Source organism: Mixophyes fleayi, chromosome 6, assembly GCF_038048845.1.
Source record: "Mixophyes fleayi isolate aMixFle1 chromosome 6, aMixFle1.hap1, whole genome shotgun sequence".
NCBI classification, from domain to species: Eukaryota; Metazoa; Chordata; class Amphibia; order Anura; family Limnodynastidae; genus Mixophyes; species Mixophyes fleayi.
In genome coordinates this window covers 174,529,677-174,549,712 of record NC_134407.1, presented here as the reverse complement: position 1 = coordinate 174,549,712, position 20,036 = coordinate 174,529,677, and the positions used below count along the sequence as shown (strand labels likewise).

At 41.1% G+C, this 20,036-nt stretch overlaps 1 protein-coding gene across 1 annotated transcript; it reads right to left on the bottom strand.

Moving 5' to 3' along the window:
- Positions 1-5,738: 5,738 nt before the first annotated feature.
- NMT1 (N-myristoyltransferase 1) lies at positions 5,739-18,121 on the bottom strand. Its single transcript, XM_075177340.1, has 12 exons — positions 17,895-18,121; positions 15,394-15,484; positions 14,139-14,283; positions 11,735-11,853; positions 10,727-10,818; positions 10,496-10,612; positions 9,639-9,809; positions 8,436-8,544; positions 6,812-6,982; positions 6,563-6,730; positions 6,268-6,405; positions 5,739-6,112 (listed from the first exon to the last, which is right to left on the bottom strand). Exons 1-12 carry the CDS (start codon positions 18,002-18,004, stop codon positions 6,092-6,094), a joined length of 1,452 nt encoding a protein of 483 aa, XP_075033441.1. The 5' UTR covers positions 18,005-18,121; the 3' UTR covers positions 5,739-6,091.
- Between the last annotated feature and the right edge of the window lie 1,915 nt (positions 18,122-20,036).

The window sequence follows — 20,036 nt, the reverse complement described above, 5'->3', positions numbered from 1 at the left end:
CTTCTTCTGTAGCTTCTTTCCAACTGTCTGCCGTTCATTATTACAGTTGCCCTCTGTCGTTTATTGACACACCAATTTGTTGAGCTCTCTGCATAGAATAGTCCAGTGGGATGTTCACTATCCCAGGACAACTGGTGTGATAAGGCATAGCTCAAAATCCCAGGAGCCAAGAAGGTAAAGCAATTAATTTAGCAAGTTACAGTAAAGTGTCTTAAACAAATGGAGTGTCATCTAAAGGTTGAATACCACTGAGCATGTCTTGACAGCCTACTCAAGCTCCAGTGGTCCCTCTTCTAATTCTATAATTCTTCAGTGTTTGCTGACTCAGCAGACATAGTGCCTGCTGAATCAGCAAACACCAGCGGCGGGCCAGAACCACGAGTACGTGCCTGTCCAACCCTGCTAGGCCATAAGATCTCAGGCCTGGATTTGGGGCCTCCTTGCCATCGCTCTAGACTCTGGGACAGCTGTAGCACCTTCCACCTGGTGGGGGTGGGATTGGAGCTCCTCTGGTTCATGACCCCAGGAGCAGTGCACTTGCTGCCAATTGAAATGCCCGTCTCCACCTGGAAACGACAAGTAACCTGTCTCCCATACATACATCCTAGGGAGAGCTACCCTTAGAGTGTAAACAACCTGCAGACGCCAGACAGCCTTAATTCTGTGAAGGCTTCTATTGGAGATTTGTCTGGCTCTTGAAGATTACATGCCATAACAAGCAGGGTACTGAGGAGCTCCAAGCACTACACCAATCTGCCTTACAGCAGTAACAGGAGTACAGCTACCCTTTACCTCTGACTGCCACTCTCTAGCAAAAAGTTATAAAGCATTGTGACTGTATTCTACTGGCTCTCTTTAAAGTGACATCTGCAACCACTGTAACTGCCTACACAAATTACTGTCAGGCTTCAATTTCAGTTAGATAATGTAAAAAAGCTCATCAGCAGCAAAATCACACAGTTCACACCATAGACATTCCTTTGCTGCCACCTTGAGACAACCAAATTTATTACACAGATTTCATACAGAACTCATCTCTAACTGCAGATACACACTTACTCTGAACTAGCCACATGCCACCTATTACCCTGGTGTCCCACAGCTCAATGTGGCTGCCCAGCACTATGTCATATTTCACCATATGATTGAATAGCCACCCCCTCCCATAATGGGGGGACTTTGACTTCCAACATATTTCAAAATACGAACATAGTCACAATCTATGTCCTCAAAATGTTCCAAACATAGCTGTCTGAAATGAGAAAGAATACATGGAGCCAGCGAAGAAGTCATAGTAACTTCTTCCCACCTTGGCATGTACCAATTTCACACCTCCAACCCTGGACTCAATTCTCCCTCTCGTCCAATGGAGAAGCCACGCCAGGAACCAACGGCCACACCTGCCACCTCACCAAACAGGGAACTTGGCAAGATGCTCCAAAACCTGAAACCTTTTCCGACAAAGCAAAACTTAAAACAGAAGCTTAAACAAGATCTCCAGGAAGCCTTCAGATCGGAAATCACCACCCTATGGCTTCGGGGCTTACTGCACTGGAGGAGACTCAGGAGGGCATTATTTGTAAAATGCAAGATACCATCCCTCACAAGCCCATGAGCTCTGTGCATTCTAGAGGCACCTTGATGATCTGGATAATAGAGGCACATGCAATAATTTGCAATTCAAGGTGATCCCTAAAGGTATCTTACCATCCGGCCTCTTGGATGTCCTGACACAAATCTTTGGTGAGATACTTGAACAGAGTCCAGACAATCAAATATTATTCGATAGGGCTCATAAGACTTTGTGGCCAATGGAAATACATCCAGACTGAGCTTGCTTTATTACAACGTCAAGGCGATCGGTGCATCACACGCCTGGATGGTATTGACTTTGAGGGCCAAAGATCAAGTTTACCAAGACCTATCCTGGCACAAGCTTTAACAGAGGTGTCTGCTCCGCTCACTAGACGCCCTCAGAAATAATAAATAGCAAATACAAATGGAGCATCCCTTTGAGCATCGAAGTCCAACATAATGGAAAGTTGGCCTCTTTAATAGATCCAAATGGCAACAGCCCAGATCCTGATGAATTCTGTACCACATATTACATTTACTGAAAAACTAGCCCTCCTCTTCCTACAGGCCTTCAATGATATATCAGACATCTCTTTTCTGCTCAATCCCAGTGCTCCAGCTACTGGTCGATTTCTCCCTGCTGAATGCAGATATAAACTATTTTGCTAAACTGTTACTGTATCAGTCATACTCTCAACATTATCCAATCGGACCAAATGGGCTGTCCCCTGGCAGAGAGAAACAACACTATGTCCAAAACTATAGACTGGTATACATCATCTCACCAATACAGAAGTGGAAGTTGCTCAATCAATTTATAGGTTTGCAGCAGGTGTTTGAAAAGGTGGCGTTATCCTGAAAGGAGCAAATACAGAGTAAAATTCCCCAGCACACCGCTGTTAACCAGTAAAAGCTGCCATTTCTACGTAAACATGCAAAATTCTCCGTTACACACATTTACAAGTGTATGATAAGCTACTCGCTACGTCAAGGCGCTTCTGCTAATAGAGTATTCCTAACTAAACAATGAGAGTCCATATTTTAGGGTCATACATATATGAACTTAAAGCCTGTTCTTCTGGGGGTCCTCTCACAATCAGTTAGCTGGAGGACTCAAGTGGGGTGCGCCAATTCCCTACTCTACAGGAATCTCTCCCGCGCAGGGAGCAGTGGACGTATTTGCAAATTAAGTACTTTTTACAGGGAACATGTCCTCCACAGGAAATTAACCCCCATTGAAGATCTTTGCCTAAAAGCCCGAAATATACCATATCACAATTCTACCAAATTATACTAAAGAACACTTTTACATCACTACCTAAATATATCCTGACACAGTGAGAGCCCTAAATATCACTCTGGAGGACAAGCACTGGCTAACGATCTTTACAATGACAAAGATTTCTTGCTAAAAGTTAACTAGCTAGGTGCCAACTCCCGAGCTCCCCTCCACAACCCATGGTAAGCAGTGTCCCCCAGACTGGATGAAAGAGAAAGATTTGTTCCTCTAGCCTTTCCGTTGTGGAAATGCAATATAAGATCATAACAAGGTGGTACAGATGAAGCCCCAGTCTCCTTAATAAAACAACCCCATGTATTCCATCTAATTGTTGGAGATGCATTTCTGCAACTGACAGTTTCATATATGGTAGGAGTGCCCTCATACAGCATCTTCCTGGCAAAAGATTTTTCAGATTTCCATATGAATACTCTGTACCAAAGTTCCACAAGAGCTGTGCTTCTGGCTTCTTTTACACACAAAATCCCCCATTTCCACTTACAAGAAATCACTGTTGAAGCATCTAAATAATGATGCAAAAGCTCTAATTCCAGATTCACTGGAAATCTGAAAGACCTCCTTTCATAATTGAATGGTTTAGTAGACTAGATGTCCCGAGCTGGGGAGGTCAAATCCTCTATGTCCATATGGACAAGTTTACCGAAATTACAGCCACTTGGCTAAGCTGGCTGACATTTAAAGAAACTGCTGACTACCACTTTCACATAAGCTTCCATCAAATACCCTCCCCTCCCAATAGAGAGCAAAGTTAATCCCTTAAAGTGTAATACATTTCTTGCACTTATTACATGACTTAACAGTTCTCCACAAGCCTATTTCACGTTAGACCATAGCCTCCTTTTAGTACTATGTCTCTATCCATGTGATCTACTCTCCAAATTCCCCTTCACCATAGGTTCCCTTCTAGATTTAATAAATAAAAAATCCTGGCCATATTATTCACATTGGCAGCATAGTGGCTTAGTGATTAGCACTTCTGCCTCACAGCACTGGGGTCATGAGTGCAGTTCTCGACCATGACCTTATATGTGTGGAGTTTGCATGTTCTCCCCGTGTTTGCGTGGGTTTAGTCCGATTTCCTCCTACAATCCAAAAACATACCCTATGGAAATCGTAATCGTGAGTGCATACACACTGCATCGTTCTGTTGTTGAACGAGAATTTTAGTTCGGTTTAGAAATCAAATGAAACGATACGATGAGCTTTAGAATGGCCATCGTTCATCATATTTTTTTTTCCCAACACATTCATGATGTGGGGCAGCACAGTGGTGGTTAGCACTTCTGCCTCACAACACTGGGGTCATGAGTTCAATTCCTGACCATGGCCTTATCTATGTGGAGTTTGAGTGTTCTCCTCGTGTTTGCTCCAAGTGCTCTGGTTATCTCCCAGAATCCAAAAAGTAGGTTAATTAGCTGCTATCAAATTGACCCTAGTGTGTGTGTTCGGGAATTTAGACTGTAAGCTCCAATGGGGCAGGGACTGATGCGAGTTCTCTGTACAGCGCTGCAAAATTAATAGCGCTATATAAATAGCTGATGATTCACACAATTGTTAAAAGTTACAGACAATCTAAGATTTTATGGAAATGTATGTGTTTATTTGTATTTGTTCTCTGCAGATCACTACAGATCACTAAAAACTAGTGATATCACTGAGGCATTTTAAACCTTATGTCTAAGTGAGATGAACAGAGTTCGTAAGTCGAACTAATAGTCAGTCTACAGAATGGTTGCCTCCACCGAGTGTAGGTGCCTGATTTACTTTAAAGTGGATCTCTCCATACACACAGTAGAGGCAGTCACCTTGTATGCTAAAATATTGGTGGGAATGCAGCGCATCAAATTCACTTGGAACCAGCAGCTAATCAACATTAGTGCCTCAATGGTTCCTAGCATATAAACAGGCTAAATACTTGCTCAGCCTCCACTGTGTGTGTATATGGCTGCTGTTGTAGACGCTCAGCATCTAATTACTACAAATCAAAGTCTTTACCCAACTTAAATAATGTATGAGGCAGTACAAATCAGGTGGCGGCAATTTAATTTTTCAGAAGAGAATATTAAAATGTGACTGCATAATCAGTATATAATCCTCCTGCCAAAATAAACAGGGACAGTGTTAGCCAACAAAAATTAGTTTGTATACTTGTAAACCAGATGTATTGAAAGCACCAACCCGGTCGTGTTATACTCACTAGACGACAGATTTAAATTTTATTTATAAAAAGTTAAAATCTTTTTGCTGTCTAAATATAAAAAAATCTCTGCTGTATCCACATTGTATTAATGAGTTGGGAATTACTATACTGTATATTTTTACAGTAAAAAAAAAACAACTGAGGACTATGCATTATCAGCAACGCGAGGACTGATTGCAAGCAACAAGTACTTTTATATACGTTGGAAGGAGGATTATATAATTATGCAGTTACAGTATGTGCCCGATTTGTGCTGCCTCTCATTACTTTGGTTAGTTATTCAGTATTTGGGTGGTTGTCCTTGGAGCGCCTGGAGTAGTATATACTCCAAGGGGTATTTACTAAACTATGGGTTTGAAAAAGTGGAGATGTTGCCTATAGCAACCAGATTCTAGTAATTTAGTACATTCTACAAAATGACAGCTAGACTGATTGGTTGCTATAGGCAACATTTCCAGTTTTTCAAACCTGCAGATTAGTAGATATACCCCCAAGTCTTTAACCAACTTGTTCACACCAATATGCTTCTACTCTGTTTAAGTTTTCTCTGAGCATGTGTGAACAAATTCCTTACAGTAGTCAAACATAGTATTGAAATGGCTGTTTATAAGCCTGAACAATTCTTCAAATAAAAAGGAAGACAGTCAAGCAAAAGGCACCATGTTACAGATATATATAATATATACTTTAATATTCAGCCACAAATCTGGTTCAACTTGAATGGCAGCAGGGAGGAAAAGTGGTCGCAATTTTATATTCACAGCAGGGGGAAGGGAGAAGAGAAAAACCCTGAAAAATCCTTAATTCAAGCCAGGCGGAGGAATCTCCCTGCTTTGCACTTTCGTAAACCTGAAGCCTCCCTCCCATGTACATCAGCAGGATGTGTTCTAGAGCGGTGCCCACAATCCCCTTCACTCCTTCTTGGGCTGCTCTCTCGGGTGTCCAATCTCTGGCATGTTGAGCAGCTGGTGGCCCTTTTCACACCCTGTCCCCTTCAGATATAGGGAATGAGGGGATTACTGTAAAACTAGACCAACCTGTGAAGGGATAAATGGATATCTACAATTACATCTAATGAAGCATAACATAGTAAAACCATCAGTCCACAAACGTTCATATTCATTGTAAAGGGTTGAACAACTCTATATTCTATCCTGCACCATGGCTGTATGACATTTGAGGACTACTGTACCTTCTCCGGCCCCATGCTGGGACACTTCCAATTATACAAGTAATACTGCAGATTTCCATCTCCTATTCCAAATTTCAGTTTCTCCAGAAAAGTTTTGTTTTCCATAAGGTCCAGAGCATTGAAAACATCGAATCCTTTCTGCAATTAAAAAGGGTATAGGCCCATAAAGTCCTGTACAAGGGACGACATAACTGATCTGAGGATTTTAAGAGTATAAAACCTTTTACATCAGATCACAAAATAACCCACAACCCTCTACCCCCCTCAGATCTTCCCACCACCAGTTCTAACTTACAGACTTTGCCAATATGAGGGCATCATTCATGAGGTCGACCAGAGGCGTCTTGGTATGAACATTGTAAAAAGAGTATGCAGCCTTCAGGCTCCTGTGTGTGGCATGGTTCATGATGGTTGAGGGCAATGTGTAGAAACTCAGCAGATCAGTTATTTCCCCTTCGGGTGTCTGTGGATAGGAAGCATATCAATCATGCGGCAAACTCACCTTCCGCCCCTGAGACACAGGCGTACACTTATTCAGGATTACCTCGACAATGAAGGTGTCTATAATGTTCTCCTGTGGAAGCAGCCAGTGCTGCACCTCCTCCTCGCTCATTGCTGGGGCCAGGTAAAATTGAGAGAGGTACTGGGCTAGGAGCTTGTGCACAAGAGGGATGTGGTGGAGCTCCATTGGTTTCAGACCAGTGGTTTTTGGAGTCTGTGAAGAGAACAGCATATAATAAGAAAACATTGTCATCACCACCATCTTGATTCAATGTACAATCTATGTTCCATCAATCCCAGTACTTCAGTAGCCGCTGGAAGTGTATTTATTTTATATGTTTATATACATAATAGTATGAATTTATTGGGCGGGTGCTCACCGAGATGGTACTTGGAAACAAAGATATGGCAACGCCTTAGTAGGATGCGCGCTCAACGGTAAGAACAGTATTGCAGTAATAAACAGATTAATGCTAATTTGACTTGTGCCAAAGATGGAACTGTAACAAAATTTAATCTTCCACTGTATCAGTCACAAATGCACAGTGTAGACAGGCATGTTGTAGGCTGAACCAATAATCAATGCTTTTATCTATTTACTGGAGGACGTGGTAGAGTGAGGAATGCAGTGAAAAAAGTCACGGGAGAGGAAGATCTGGATCTAGAATCTCTTATATGTGGCATGTCCTGAAGGCAGGGAGGCACCTATGATTCTTATCAATGCTCCAAAAAGCAGGTACCACAGATTTTAAGTTTTATACAAACAATTGTGTCAGAAGTTACTTGGAATAAATTAATTGTTACTAGAAAACTTCATCAGCATCTGACAGTACTAATTACCTTTGACCAACTATGTGTCAGAATATGCTATAAGGCATGTGTGATATCTTTTAGCCAAACCTATCTTCATTCATTATCAGTTGTAATCTCATGCTACTATGTAATGCTATTGTACCTTACCAGGGGATGTCACAGATTGTTTGTCAGTCTGTTTTCTTTAATCTTACAATTTAAGTAAAACAGACTAGAGGAACAAATATGAATGAGAATACAGTCAAGTATCAATTCACTGAGAACTTTGTGCATCATACCTCTGTCATATCAACATTCCCCAGGGAAATGATAGGTTGACTATTGCTCCAGGCCACGCATCTAGCAGTGCCAACGTTCACAGTGGGGGCACAAATTATTTTCACTAGTCAATTGCGGTTAAAGCAGGAAGCAGTAAGGTAATTAACATTGGTAAAGGCATCTCTGGGGAAACAAGGGTTCTGTTTACAGGCCAAATGGGAATGGCATTATATTTTTATACCTCCAAAGATTCACGATTTGGAAACATTGATATTTTAGGTCATGCACTGATATAAACAAGAAATGTCTTATCCTAATTGGAAAAGTTCTACCTCCCTTTTTGGTAATGGAAATCAAGAATGTTTTGCCAAAAGAGTTATTTACTAGCATTTGAGGCCATAGGAAAACCTGCCCCGAGAACCACTAATGTGAGTACTTAGTATTAAATCATTTATGAGAAAGAAATTGTACACAGAGAAATGCCATAACGGACATAGTAGTAGTAGAAAGGACTAGTTCGCCATGTAGGTAGAGCCACTACCAGGTACAAGCAGCAGGGGTTGGGTTGACACAGAAGAGGTCTAGAGATAACTCACCTCTGGCAGCCGGTATAACTTCATTGTTCTTTGCATGGTCATGTTACGGCTCAGATGAGAAAACTTCACCTCTATCAGCTTGCGAGGGTTTAGTGATCTGTGCCAGTACCTGCAAGGCAGATGAAATGGATTACTGAGAGTCAGATAGTGTCAGTAATAAAGATGGCAACTCGCCACTATTCACTTAAACTTAATTTAATTCCCTTATCAATATAAACTAAGACAAAAATAACAGCGCTCTAAAATTCCATTATTCACAACTGCAATCACTGGAAGTCCTAAAAGGCAATCTAATTAGAGGGGCTGTCCACTTCGCTACATGGGGGAAATTGTCTCAACGTCCCTGCTCTGAAAGCCCCCCAATTACCAAGCCACCACAGCAGAAATATGCACTTTGCCAGTAAAAAAAAATAAAAATAAAAGAGCAGGAATCAAATATGCCAGGAGAAAAGAAAAACCCCACAAACACGTGACCCACATATGTCCAGTGTTTTTTTCAGCGAAAACAAATAGACAGATAGACTTTACTAGAACGTCTGTCTGTCACCAAGGGAACCCACGTCTCGATCACTTCACTGAGACACTAATTAAGTATACAACTTATTAACAGAAATACCCGATAGGTAACCTAAGAAAATGCAAACCTTAGTCGTTCTAGAACCTCATGATCTGCAAAGTTTATAAGCAGCCTACCCTACACCTTAACCTAGGTGTACCACCCTGTGATAGGAAATCCCTATAAGTAAACATACATTCCTAAGCAAATCGTATTGGCAAACTAAAAACATACCTCCCAACCATCCCGGGACAGTCCTGATTTGAGGGCTCAAAAGCGCCAGGCACACCCCCGGGATGTGGTCATGCCCTGTCCCGATGTCACCAATTTAGATGTTGGGAGGTATGATGTTTTTTTAGCTGTTCTTACCATCCCTGTTTATTCAAATGGTGTTTGTTTTGTTTCTGCAAACTACTGGATATCTTGGATCTAATCAGTAAATGATTACAGATCAGAGGTGGGAGAGTCAAGCTGGAGCAACAAACAAACAAAAGGCTATTGTGCAAGCGGGCCATAGATTATGTTAATTGTTTTTAGCTGTTTCTTCATTTACACCTTCACATTCTGGTGTTAAGGATTATATTTTTTAGATAAAAATGCATAGTGTTCACAGGGCAGTAAAATGGTGATGGGAAGCTATTGTGTACCTGCAAGTGCCCACTGGCTTGGGCAGCACTACGCCTGCAGTGTAGACTGCCTGAAAGATGCCTTCCATATGAACGCGACGTGTGATCTCACGAATCAGAACTGGAGCCACTCTCTTGGAGCGCAACTTTTTATGAACACAGAGGAAGTTGATCTCTACCATTCTCTTGGTTCTGTTTTGAATGGAGAAATAATAGAAACAGATTATAGCAATATATGTAAAGAAAATCTCGAGTCTGGTTATATGTTCGTTAGAAAGAGATCGTCCTTCATACACAGTATACAATGGGGGGTGGAGGGACTTCCTGAATGCACGCTGTAAATCAGTTCATAAGTCCAGGGATCTTCTGTTAAAATATCAGTACCCTACATGGCGAATTAAACAGTGTGCAGAACGCCAGCTAAACCTTATATTGTGATGCACTCCTTCCCATATGTCTGGGATCCACACCATCTAGATATACAGTGGCTGTGTAGTGGTCATTATTCTGATGACCGTGGCAGAGGAATTTTCTACTTCAATTACTACTCAGCACTTTCTTGTGCAAAGAGCACTAAACTGTCCAATCAGAAAATCACCACAAGTTGTCAACTGTACATTCCCCTGTCTCCTACCCTTGAACAACTGGCAATGACAGCAAGTATCTTGGAAATGGTGGGAATCCCGGACATTGGGGCAGAAGGACGTTGCAGTATAAATTTTGAGCTCTTTTTGGAAAGTGCTTGTAAAGGTAAACTTTTAGTTCTGGGTGGAGCTATTCTTTCAATTAATTGAAACAAACAATAAATGGTGTTAAATATTTAAAAATAAAGTGTACCATTCTGAAAAGATCAAATTATTTAATGTGAAGGTACTCACAAGTCATAGATTTTCATGGTAGCTGGGATAGCGCTGATAAATCCCACTAATTTCTTGCTGGAGATAACGCGAACCCCACAGTGCCACTGTGGCAGCCATCCAGGAGGTCTTAGCGCCCTGTCATAGAGAATACACAAACCATTTTCAACACATGGAGACAGACAGAAAAAAGACAAAAATAGCTGACCCATTTTCTTCCGGTCTTTTTGAATGCCCTCGATCTAAACTCACCACAATAGGAACTCTGGTGAGTAGTCAAAACGGAACATGTTATCATCATCTTCAACATAATTTTCATTGAGCAAAGTGTACAGTTCTTTCAACTGTGGGTAATGATAGAGAATCCGTTAGAATACACCAGACGGAGGCGATGGCAACTGTATAAGGGGCACGCAGATAGAAAATGAACAAGAGTAAAAACTGAGTTTTTTATACTTACATTGAATCCTCCATCTGAACCAACTAGGCGGCACTAGTACCATGCAGTATAGAGGATCCTTCAGGACACGCATTTAAAAAGAATCTTCTACAAGTCTTGGCTCCTCCCTCGTCTATATTCCCATACTGCAGATTACCCTTTTATATTTCTAACAAAGCTCACAGAACAGAACCACAATACATTTTTTTCTTTTATAAAAACTTTTAAAATGAGAACTAGAGCGTAAAAAAAAAGTGTGGGTGCCCAATGTCCCCAATGAAGCTAGGATTTAATGCACGTTTAAAAACCCAATCAGGGGACATGGATATCTTGGGGACGGCCCAAAGCTGCCCCCTTGGGTGCACAGCACCTTCTGGCTAAAACTAGCACCCCTGGACGTACACAGATTGAACTTGTAAAATACTGCAATAGTATGTACCAAGTGGAGGTCCGACACAGCTGGGCAGCCGAAGGTCTGTGTTGCCCACAAAGCACTTTGGGAGAGTGAGCCTTCATGTTAATGCCTTTATAACGTCAAGTAAGTAAAGATCCTCTTCCTCTGAGGACTTATTCTGACCCAATGCCTGAACCACAATATCCTGATTTAAGAAGAGGTTATAAACAACCTTAGGCTTAAAGAATGGTTTCATAATGAGAACAGCTCTATCACACAAAAGAGACAGACAGATTGTTTCGGTCACAATCCTGGAGGATCCTCTACAATCCATGGTACCAGGGTCCCAAATGGGTGAATGAGGGAAAAAAAAAAAATAGCAAAAAATGAAATCTGTAAATACCAATAAAAGTACAGTTCTACTTACCACTGCCCTGTCGCCCAAATCTAGAGCATCCCAGGTAAAACCCTGTGGAAGAGTGTAAGGCTCTTGCCGGATATTATCCTTGTCTGGCTCGATGGGGCCATGTGTGTTCACCACTTCTCCTGCAGGAAGCATATTATTGTTAGAAGTGAGGGACAGGAGGACATACTTCATGGAAGGATTTAAGTCTCTCCTGGACCATTCATAGCTAGGAAGACTAAACGAGAAAGAGGGAAGGATCACGCTTTAGATCAGTGCAACAATTTATTTTCCAGTCTTTATCGGCTTTCTTAGAATAGAATCACCAGAGCCGTTCATACAGAAGTTAGTCTTCTGCTTACAGTCGGCAACATTCTTTTACAGCAAAATGGGTTTCTTGCTGCTTGTGCAACAGCCCTTTTGCGTTTGAAAATAAAACTGTGCCTGCAATGTTATTGTACTAGGTCAGGGATAGGCAACCTGCGGCTCTCCAGGTGTTGTGAAACTACAAATCCCAGCATGCCTTGCCACCTATCTGCTGGTTATCTACTGGCAAAGCATGCTGGGATTTGCAGGTTCACAACACCTGGAGAGCCGCAGGTTGCCTACCCCTGCACTAGGTAAAGGTTCTAGGTTTAAACATGTTTTTATTTTTTCATATTATGTTCACACCTGAAGTGGGTGTGGCTGTAAGGAGTACTTGACAATAATAGTGACGGGTGTGGATTAACACGCTGTGTGCCTCGTTAAGGCATGTCTGTACTTTGAAATAGCTGTTGGCCAGAGGTCTCTGCTGAAAGTATATAGGTCTTTATACCAAGTAAATCATTGCACGGACCCAGGATGTAAATAGTGCAGTTCTCCTTCTCTCTCACTTGTTTGGAACAATGTTCTCTTCAATGAACACAAAGGCATCAGGTGCCCATTGCGCAGGGGTCCTTAAACAGGGAATCACAGGTAGGGATGGGCAATATAGAGAAATTATAGCAATACAACAGTAATAAAAATATATTTTTTTATTACTATGGTGCTAGGTTACTGGACTAAGCAGATCTGTGGCTTTTTATTTTAGCTTTACGGTCATCACATGATGTAATGATGCTGCAAGATCACTTTAAAGAGGCGGCCCGGTCTCTAGGGTATGTAGAATAGAACTGCAGAGGAAGACAGGGTATAGAGGGGGAGAAAAAAAAGCAATGGGAAAGCTGTAGGGGGTTCAGTAATATGTGAGCATACTATAAAACCTGTGTAATGTTTAATCCACAAGTGTCAAGCTGTGTGTGTCAAGCTAGTGACCTCTTTCAGGGCCTGGAGTGAAGATCAATAGATGGACAGAACAGTGACACACACTGCTTGACACTTTCTGCACTCACCCTCACTTTTGATTGAAGACCTGAGAAATATATATTTTGTTTCACTTTCTAATTTATGTGATATATATATATATCATTATTGCAACACATTTTTTAATGCTTTATCCAGGTGATATTTTTGTTATCGGCCAAGCCTACCTTCAAATTATCATTTCCTGGTGACGGCACAAGTAGATGTTGTCTCCAACTGGCTAGTTCCTTGCCAATTATCGTCAGAGCTTCACTGCATTACATGCAGCCTGCACATGACACCAGTTAGTGGTGTACTAAAGACATTGTCCAATAACCTTCCCCCAATGAGTATAACAAAGGTTGAGCCAGTTATGGTTGCCCCTCCGCTAGGCCAGGCTATTTTTGCAGACCTGCATAGTTCATCCACTCACTAAATCACTTTCCTCTCCACCCCATTTATGTAGCAGTTTATTGTTAATGTAATTTATGTAGTGTTCATAAACTTTGGCCTTTACCTCTTCTTCCATGTATTCTCATTACTGTGAATGCATAAATAGTGTTTTGAGCACTTTGACAATACTAGAGTCCATGGGAGGTGAGGAGAATGGGTATGAAAATGCATCAGGGAAGAGAAAGCAAAGTTTAGTGTATAGGAGGAGGAGAGGGAGCGCAACAGTATATTGGGGGAGGGAGAAAGAGGAACTATTCAAAAACCAGTCTATATAAATATCACTCTAGGATTGAGTAAAATGTTTGCAAAGATTTATATCAAACTATGCTGTGTGGCAAGATATATACATTTAAGTTTAGAACTAGCAACTTTAAGACTGATGATGTAGGAAATAAGTTGTCATGAACCAGGTGGGCCTTAGATCTGCCTGAAGCATGTTTATGGTACCTCAGAATGATAAATATGGAGAATCCCATCAAGCATGGAAATGGTGACATTTATAAACCCCTTGTTGAATCTTTATAACTTACCACCCCATGCTCCATACTTCCCTAACTTGTTGAAATTTGAGTGCTACAACATTCTGTCTTCATACATATATAACTAGGACTAAGGTCTTTATATACGCAGAGGATTTACTTAGGACTCCTACCTAACTTCGGAACAGGCTGCGTGTCCCAAAACTGGTAGCTTCTCTTGCTGGCCTCTTCCATGGTCTTAGCTGGCCCTTGTCCCACAGAAAACAACTCAATGGCCTTCTGGATCTCCTGGATCTTCTCAGCTGGTAAAGTGTTTACCTTAATGGGAAGTCAGGAACAGAGTTTCTATGTTATACAGAGACTAAGCATACTTGCCCAATCATCAACCCAGCAGATTAAACTGGCCACACATGCATGAGCACCAGGGTTAATTTTCAATTTGGCAAAACACATAAGTGGCCAAATTGGACAAGATTTGGTTGGATCACTTCAGGCATCACTGGGGCCTATTAATGTGGTTGGAAGATGACCACACGCCAGTTATCATTTGCCAACATCTACCAAGATTCCCAATAATGATTAGATCAGAATGCCATCAGGCAGCATGGCCTTTGAACCACCCGCACTGCATTATGGGGACAATTGGCCAAATTCTGCGATACAGCAGCCAATATCGGGCAACATTACTTAAAAGCTGCCATGAAAACTTCTCGATAGTGCTTGCCATTAATAATTTATCATATATATGTAACAATGTACATGGGTCAGTTAGAGAATTTTCAGTTACCCCTAAACATATGTGGCAGTTCTCATCTGTATTTAGATCAGCAAATACAGGAAACATGTTGCATTTACAATCTGTTTCAGATGGAACCTTCACATTTATACAAAATTAGATTATTAGCAGAGCATGAAAAAGTCCAACAATAGAACTGAGTAACAAATCAAATTGCTAACTGAATTACTGCAAATGTATCATCTTTAGTTAAAAGTATATTTCTTTTAAAAAAATATTTCCCCCAACTAGCAGAACACAACTATGGGGCTCCCATGGCAGGACCCTATCAGTTCCGGAGTACTTATGGTGCTGTTGATATGGAGGGAAGACCTGATGCATATATATCTATGAAAAGCAGATGGAGTTCATTTGTAACAGGTGCCGAATGGACGGAGCTACGTCATATGCATTAGAAAGTAAGCCAGTAATGCTCGTCTCCTTGCTCACCTGCTGTCAAACAGGAGACCCAGATGCATCACTTGGGGGAAAATGAGTACTCCTGAACGACAGGGGACCCCCACAGTCCTGCTATTTGGTGACTAGTTGACTTTATAAGTAGAAAAGTCCTTAAACACAGAATGAGTAATGGCATCATGCAATAACGGTTTGCATCAGTAAAGTCATTTGATCTACAAAATGTCCTTCATTACCGGAGCCTCAGTAGTTTCCAATTTGTCTCCTCCCTTATCCTTCTTGCGCTTCTGTTTCTTCTTTTTCTTAACTCCAGTCTCATCTCCCACACTAAAAAAAAACAAAAAACAGTAACCCATTACAAAAATAAAAAGCTTTTAGGGTGTAAAACATGTCTGTACGATTTGAAAATGTTTGCGACGCACAGGAAATGACACGACACCTACCTACAAATAGACAGCTGACTGAGCACTTTCATAGGATTTCATGAGTTTGGGATGAGTTATATATATTGCAGTATTAATGAAGATTAGCACTACCCAAAACACAACCTGGGTCTGCATGGTGACGTTCGCCAGATACAATGGTCCTTAAAGCCACCAATGGCTACCATGCTGCTGTCCTGCACACTAATACCACTTGCCTCAAATTGATAGAGCTGTTAACCCCCCTTCCCTGTGTACTTCCAGTGTATATAAATGACAATCACTCTCCCTGTTTCAATTCAAGCAGGAGGTAGTAGGATAACAGAAGAGAATCACGGGGATAACATGCTGGGTAAACAGCCAATCTAAGACACCAGACTTAATCGTAACATATAAATTTTGGTTGAGGTTCTTCTTTAATATTACAATAGCTCATGAATTTATATCCAATACATGTGTTTGGCAACCCAAATACAATGGATTTGACTATATACACAAAAAAAAACTTAAGACTCAAACCAGTCTTAAAGACGGGTATGCAGATCTATTGGTACACAATATTAAAACTGGTTACATAATTTACAAGATTAGGGAAAACAAAATAAAATTAATATCTCTAAGTGGTCATAAAACAAACCAACAAGAGTTCATTGGGGTAGGAATAAAGATATAGCCTCGGGCCTGGCAGACACAGAAAATGCGCATGGAGAGCAAAAACATACCTGCTAATCCTATTAGAGTCCCTGAGCCGACAATGTGGAATGGAGCCCTATTTAAAGTCCTATTTCATGTGACAGACGCACAGTGAGATGGTGCCAGAGACACAGGACAGTATCAGCTGTTTGGGCAACAGCCACGTGTTTGGGGAGAGGAGGGAGCACAGGAGTGAAAATGGTAATTTAATATTTTCTAGATAAAGGCTAATTACTATAGAATGATGTTCATTAACTTTCCCAGTGCACCATCCTCAAAACTGAAATGTCATTCTGACTTATAACTGGAACACTGCAAGCATTGTACAGAGATGTGGCTTGCATGATTCCAAAACCATATTTAGAGTTTTATTAAATCCATAAACAATTAAAAGCTTGTAATATATGAAAAAAAACATAAAACTATGCCCTTAACTAGTAAACATTTAATATGGCCTATTTAGTACCTTGTCCCTATGTGGTTCTGATCATATGGGAGAGCACATTTATTTTACAGAGGAAGCAGTAAACCACTAGAAATACCTTGCTCTATACAGAATTCAAAATACCAGGAAGTCAGGTTATCTTCCTAAATAAACTGACTGGCCCTTTGTCAAAGGGATGTATAACAGTAGCACAAAAAGCCATGATTCTTCTACTTTAGCAGAGCTGGTCATCTGCTGTACAATGTCCAGGGTACAATGCCCCACCAGAAAGATGATCATTGATCGGTGGAGTATAGTGTATTATTAGCAATTATCCTTCTAGTATAATTAATCAGCGTAGCTCAGTATAACAGCATCTTTCCACTAGCAATGCTGCTCAGTTTAAAAGCACCTTACCGGCATTATTCATCAGTGTAGCTCTGTATGACAGCATTCAAGCATCTTTCTAGTACCATTGATGGTATGACAACATTCAATAATACATTATTTTTATAGATTATTAAGTAGATGCTTAATAATGAACCAGAGAATAAATGCTTTTTTTTTTATTAACATTACAACTTATTTTACTGGAAAACCAGAATATACTACATTTAGAATTGTACTCATGGTCATTATTGATCCAAACCGGGTACCATATATAATACTTTAATGTATAATATTCCCCCAAATGGATCTGACAGTACAAACATGATCACACAAAGGCTTCATGTTTATTAACAAGCACATACTCAGCCTTAATGCATAAGCAGTTAATGTTTTTACTAGAGGCCAATTTACCAATTAATCGAGCATTGCATAATATATCCTAACTCCCAATACCTCTGTGCAGAAAGGACATGACATAATGATTTATCAGTCCTAATGACAGGTACTATCTACATAATCCCTCCATGATGGTTAGACATTTAGATAATAATGAAGCTTAGCACATATGTGTTTTCATTGTGAATTGTATTGAGAAATAACAAAATTTTGCCGATATCCCCGTTTTGATCTTTAATTTAAACCCGGATGCTTAATTGACAGGGGCAGGAGCCAGTCAGACTATGTGATCTCCGCACGATAAGCCTATCAGGAAGGAGAAGAGGCGGGAGGCATCGCGACCTAGGGCACGGCGTGTAAGAAATACATAAATGGGGGGCACCTGGAGCCCCGCGGTACATTAAATCATTACCCCCTATTGAAGCTGTGCTTCTCCTCATTCTCGCAGTCGCTACAATGCCCGTGGCCATTCTCATCATCCTCCAACCGCTCTCCGGCTGCTGTCTCACTCTGATCCGCCATCTTTAATCCGAAGCCGGGTTAGGGGGAGGACGGCAGGTAGCTATTGGCTGGCCACGGCAAAGCATGCCGGTAGTTGTAGTGAAGGACGCCGTGAGCTCTCTGGCTGAGCGCTGAAGAAACCTGCTCCCAACAACCCAGCGGGGCCCGGAAACCAGCAACGATTATAGTGGCAAAGAGCATTATGGGAGCTGCAGTTCCAATTGGGACACACCCAAACTTCGGCGGTTCCTTAACCCCTAAAGGCTAATCAGTCTTCTTTATTAGATATAAACCGCTCAGCATGTGTTTGGATACATGTTATATTACCTTTTGTTGCAATAAATATATACCTTCATCATTTATTTATTTATATAGTGCTACTAATTCCTTAGTGCTGTACAGAGAACTCACACCAGTCCCTGCCCTAGTAGAGATTACAGTCTAATTTCCTTACGATAGACACAAACACACTTTGAAGGTAATTATCTTTCTTTGACTTTGATTTTTTTTTTTTTAGAGTTTAAAGCAGAAATAGGCAACATGTGGCTCTTCAACTGTTGCGGAACCACAAGTCCCAGCAGGACCTGTGAGCCTCTGTGGACCAGGCATAAAATTTGTCAGCCAACAAAAGTTATTTCTTTAAATCTAACTACATCCAATCGCATGTGTACTAAGAAATAAATGTATGCTACCCATGAGTAAAACAACATTAAAAATAAAAAAAACAATAATACCGCTTTCATACTGCCGCCCCGGCAATATCCCGGGTTTTTCAAGCCGGGTTTTTTTTGCGTCCCAGCTCAGAAACACCATTCATACTTCACCTCGGACCCGGGAATTTCCCGGGTTGACCCCATTTATACTGCACAAGTCTGTGCCCTGGCAATTTGTGGGAGTCATCACCAGGGCAGTTTTCATTGGCTGAAAAATGGTGATGTCATTGAAAGGTGACTGGTTAATGCTGGAACACAGCATTTATATGTCTCATAATCTGGGGATGTGATTCACGCAATCAATATAATAATGTGTATAGTATTTGGGATCTAAGTACCTTTCTTCATCACTCAGCGACTGAACTTATCATTCGAATTCCTGCACAATATTTACAAAAAGGTATGGTAAGAAGGTGTGACCAATGTGTAGACTGCAGCAGAACATACTCTCAGGCCAGCCTTCCAACACACCTTGACAATTCATTTTGGCAAGATATTGTGATTTAAAGGTGCAAGGATAATAACTATTGGTGCTTAGAATTTAATTTTACTCTATGGTAATAAAACGAGGCAGCAACTTGACATGTACATTGAGCTTTCTTCTTTGTGACCCCTCTGTGGCTGAAGAATGAGCATTATACAGCTGCAGGGACTGGCTAAATGACCTTTAATTGTTGATGACCTTTATATACTACTTATATTCCAAATTTAGTGTACTTGTAGCTCTATTCTGGTTGATGTTCTTAATTTTCTCACAATCCAAACCCAATTACTACATTTTACTCTTTCCCCTTTTAATAAAGAATAAAGAAAACTGAGAGGTCACCTTCAGTTCCAAAAAATGTATGTACACAGCACAGTAGAATCACTGTGAGATATGCTGCACACAGATCTGTACTATAAAACATACCCCTCACCATTGCCCCACAGTTCTTCATGATTCACTGACAGGCAGACAGCCAATCATCTTGTTTTCTGTGCAACCCGGGTTGAAAAACCCGGGTTGCACCATTCATAGTGCAGGCAACCCGGGTCCGACCCGGGAATTACCCCTCGATAAATCCCGGGTTTTTAGACCCGGGATTTTTGACTTGTACCATTCATACTGCACCAAGACCCGGGTCGTTTGAGCTCGCCCCGGGAAAAACCCGGGATTTTGGCGCAGTATGAATGGGGTATAACATGATAAAACAACCTATATTCATGTAGCTTATCCATAAATCAGTGCCTGTGATAGTTCTGCAATTACACCAGGGAACTGAAACACCCAAGGATCTCTACAGAAAGTCCTAATGCTTGGAGGCCTGGGGTATTCTGTCCCAAGTGGAATTATTCTTTAT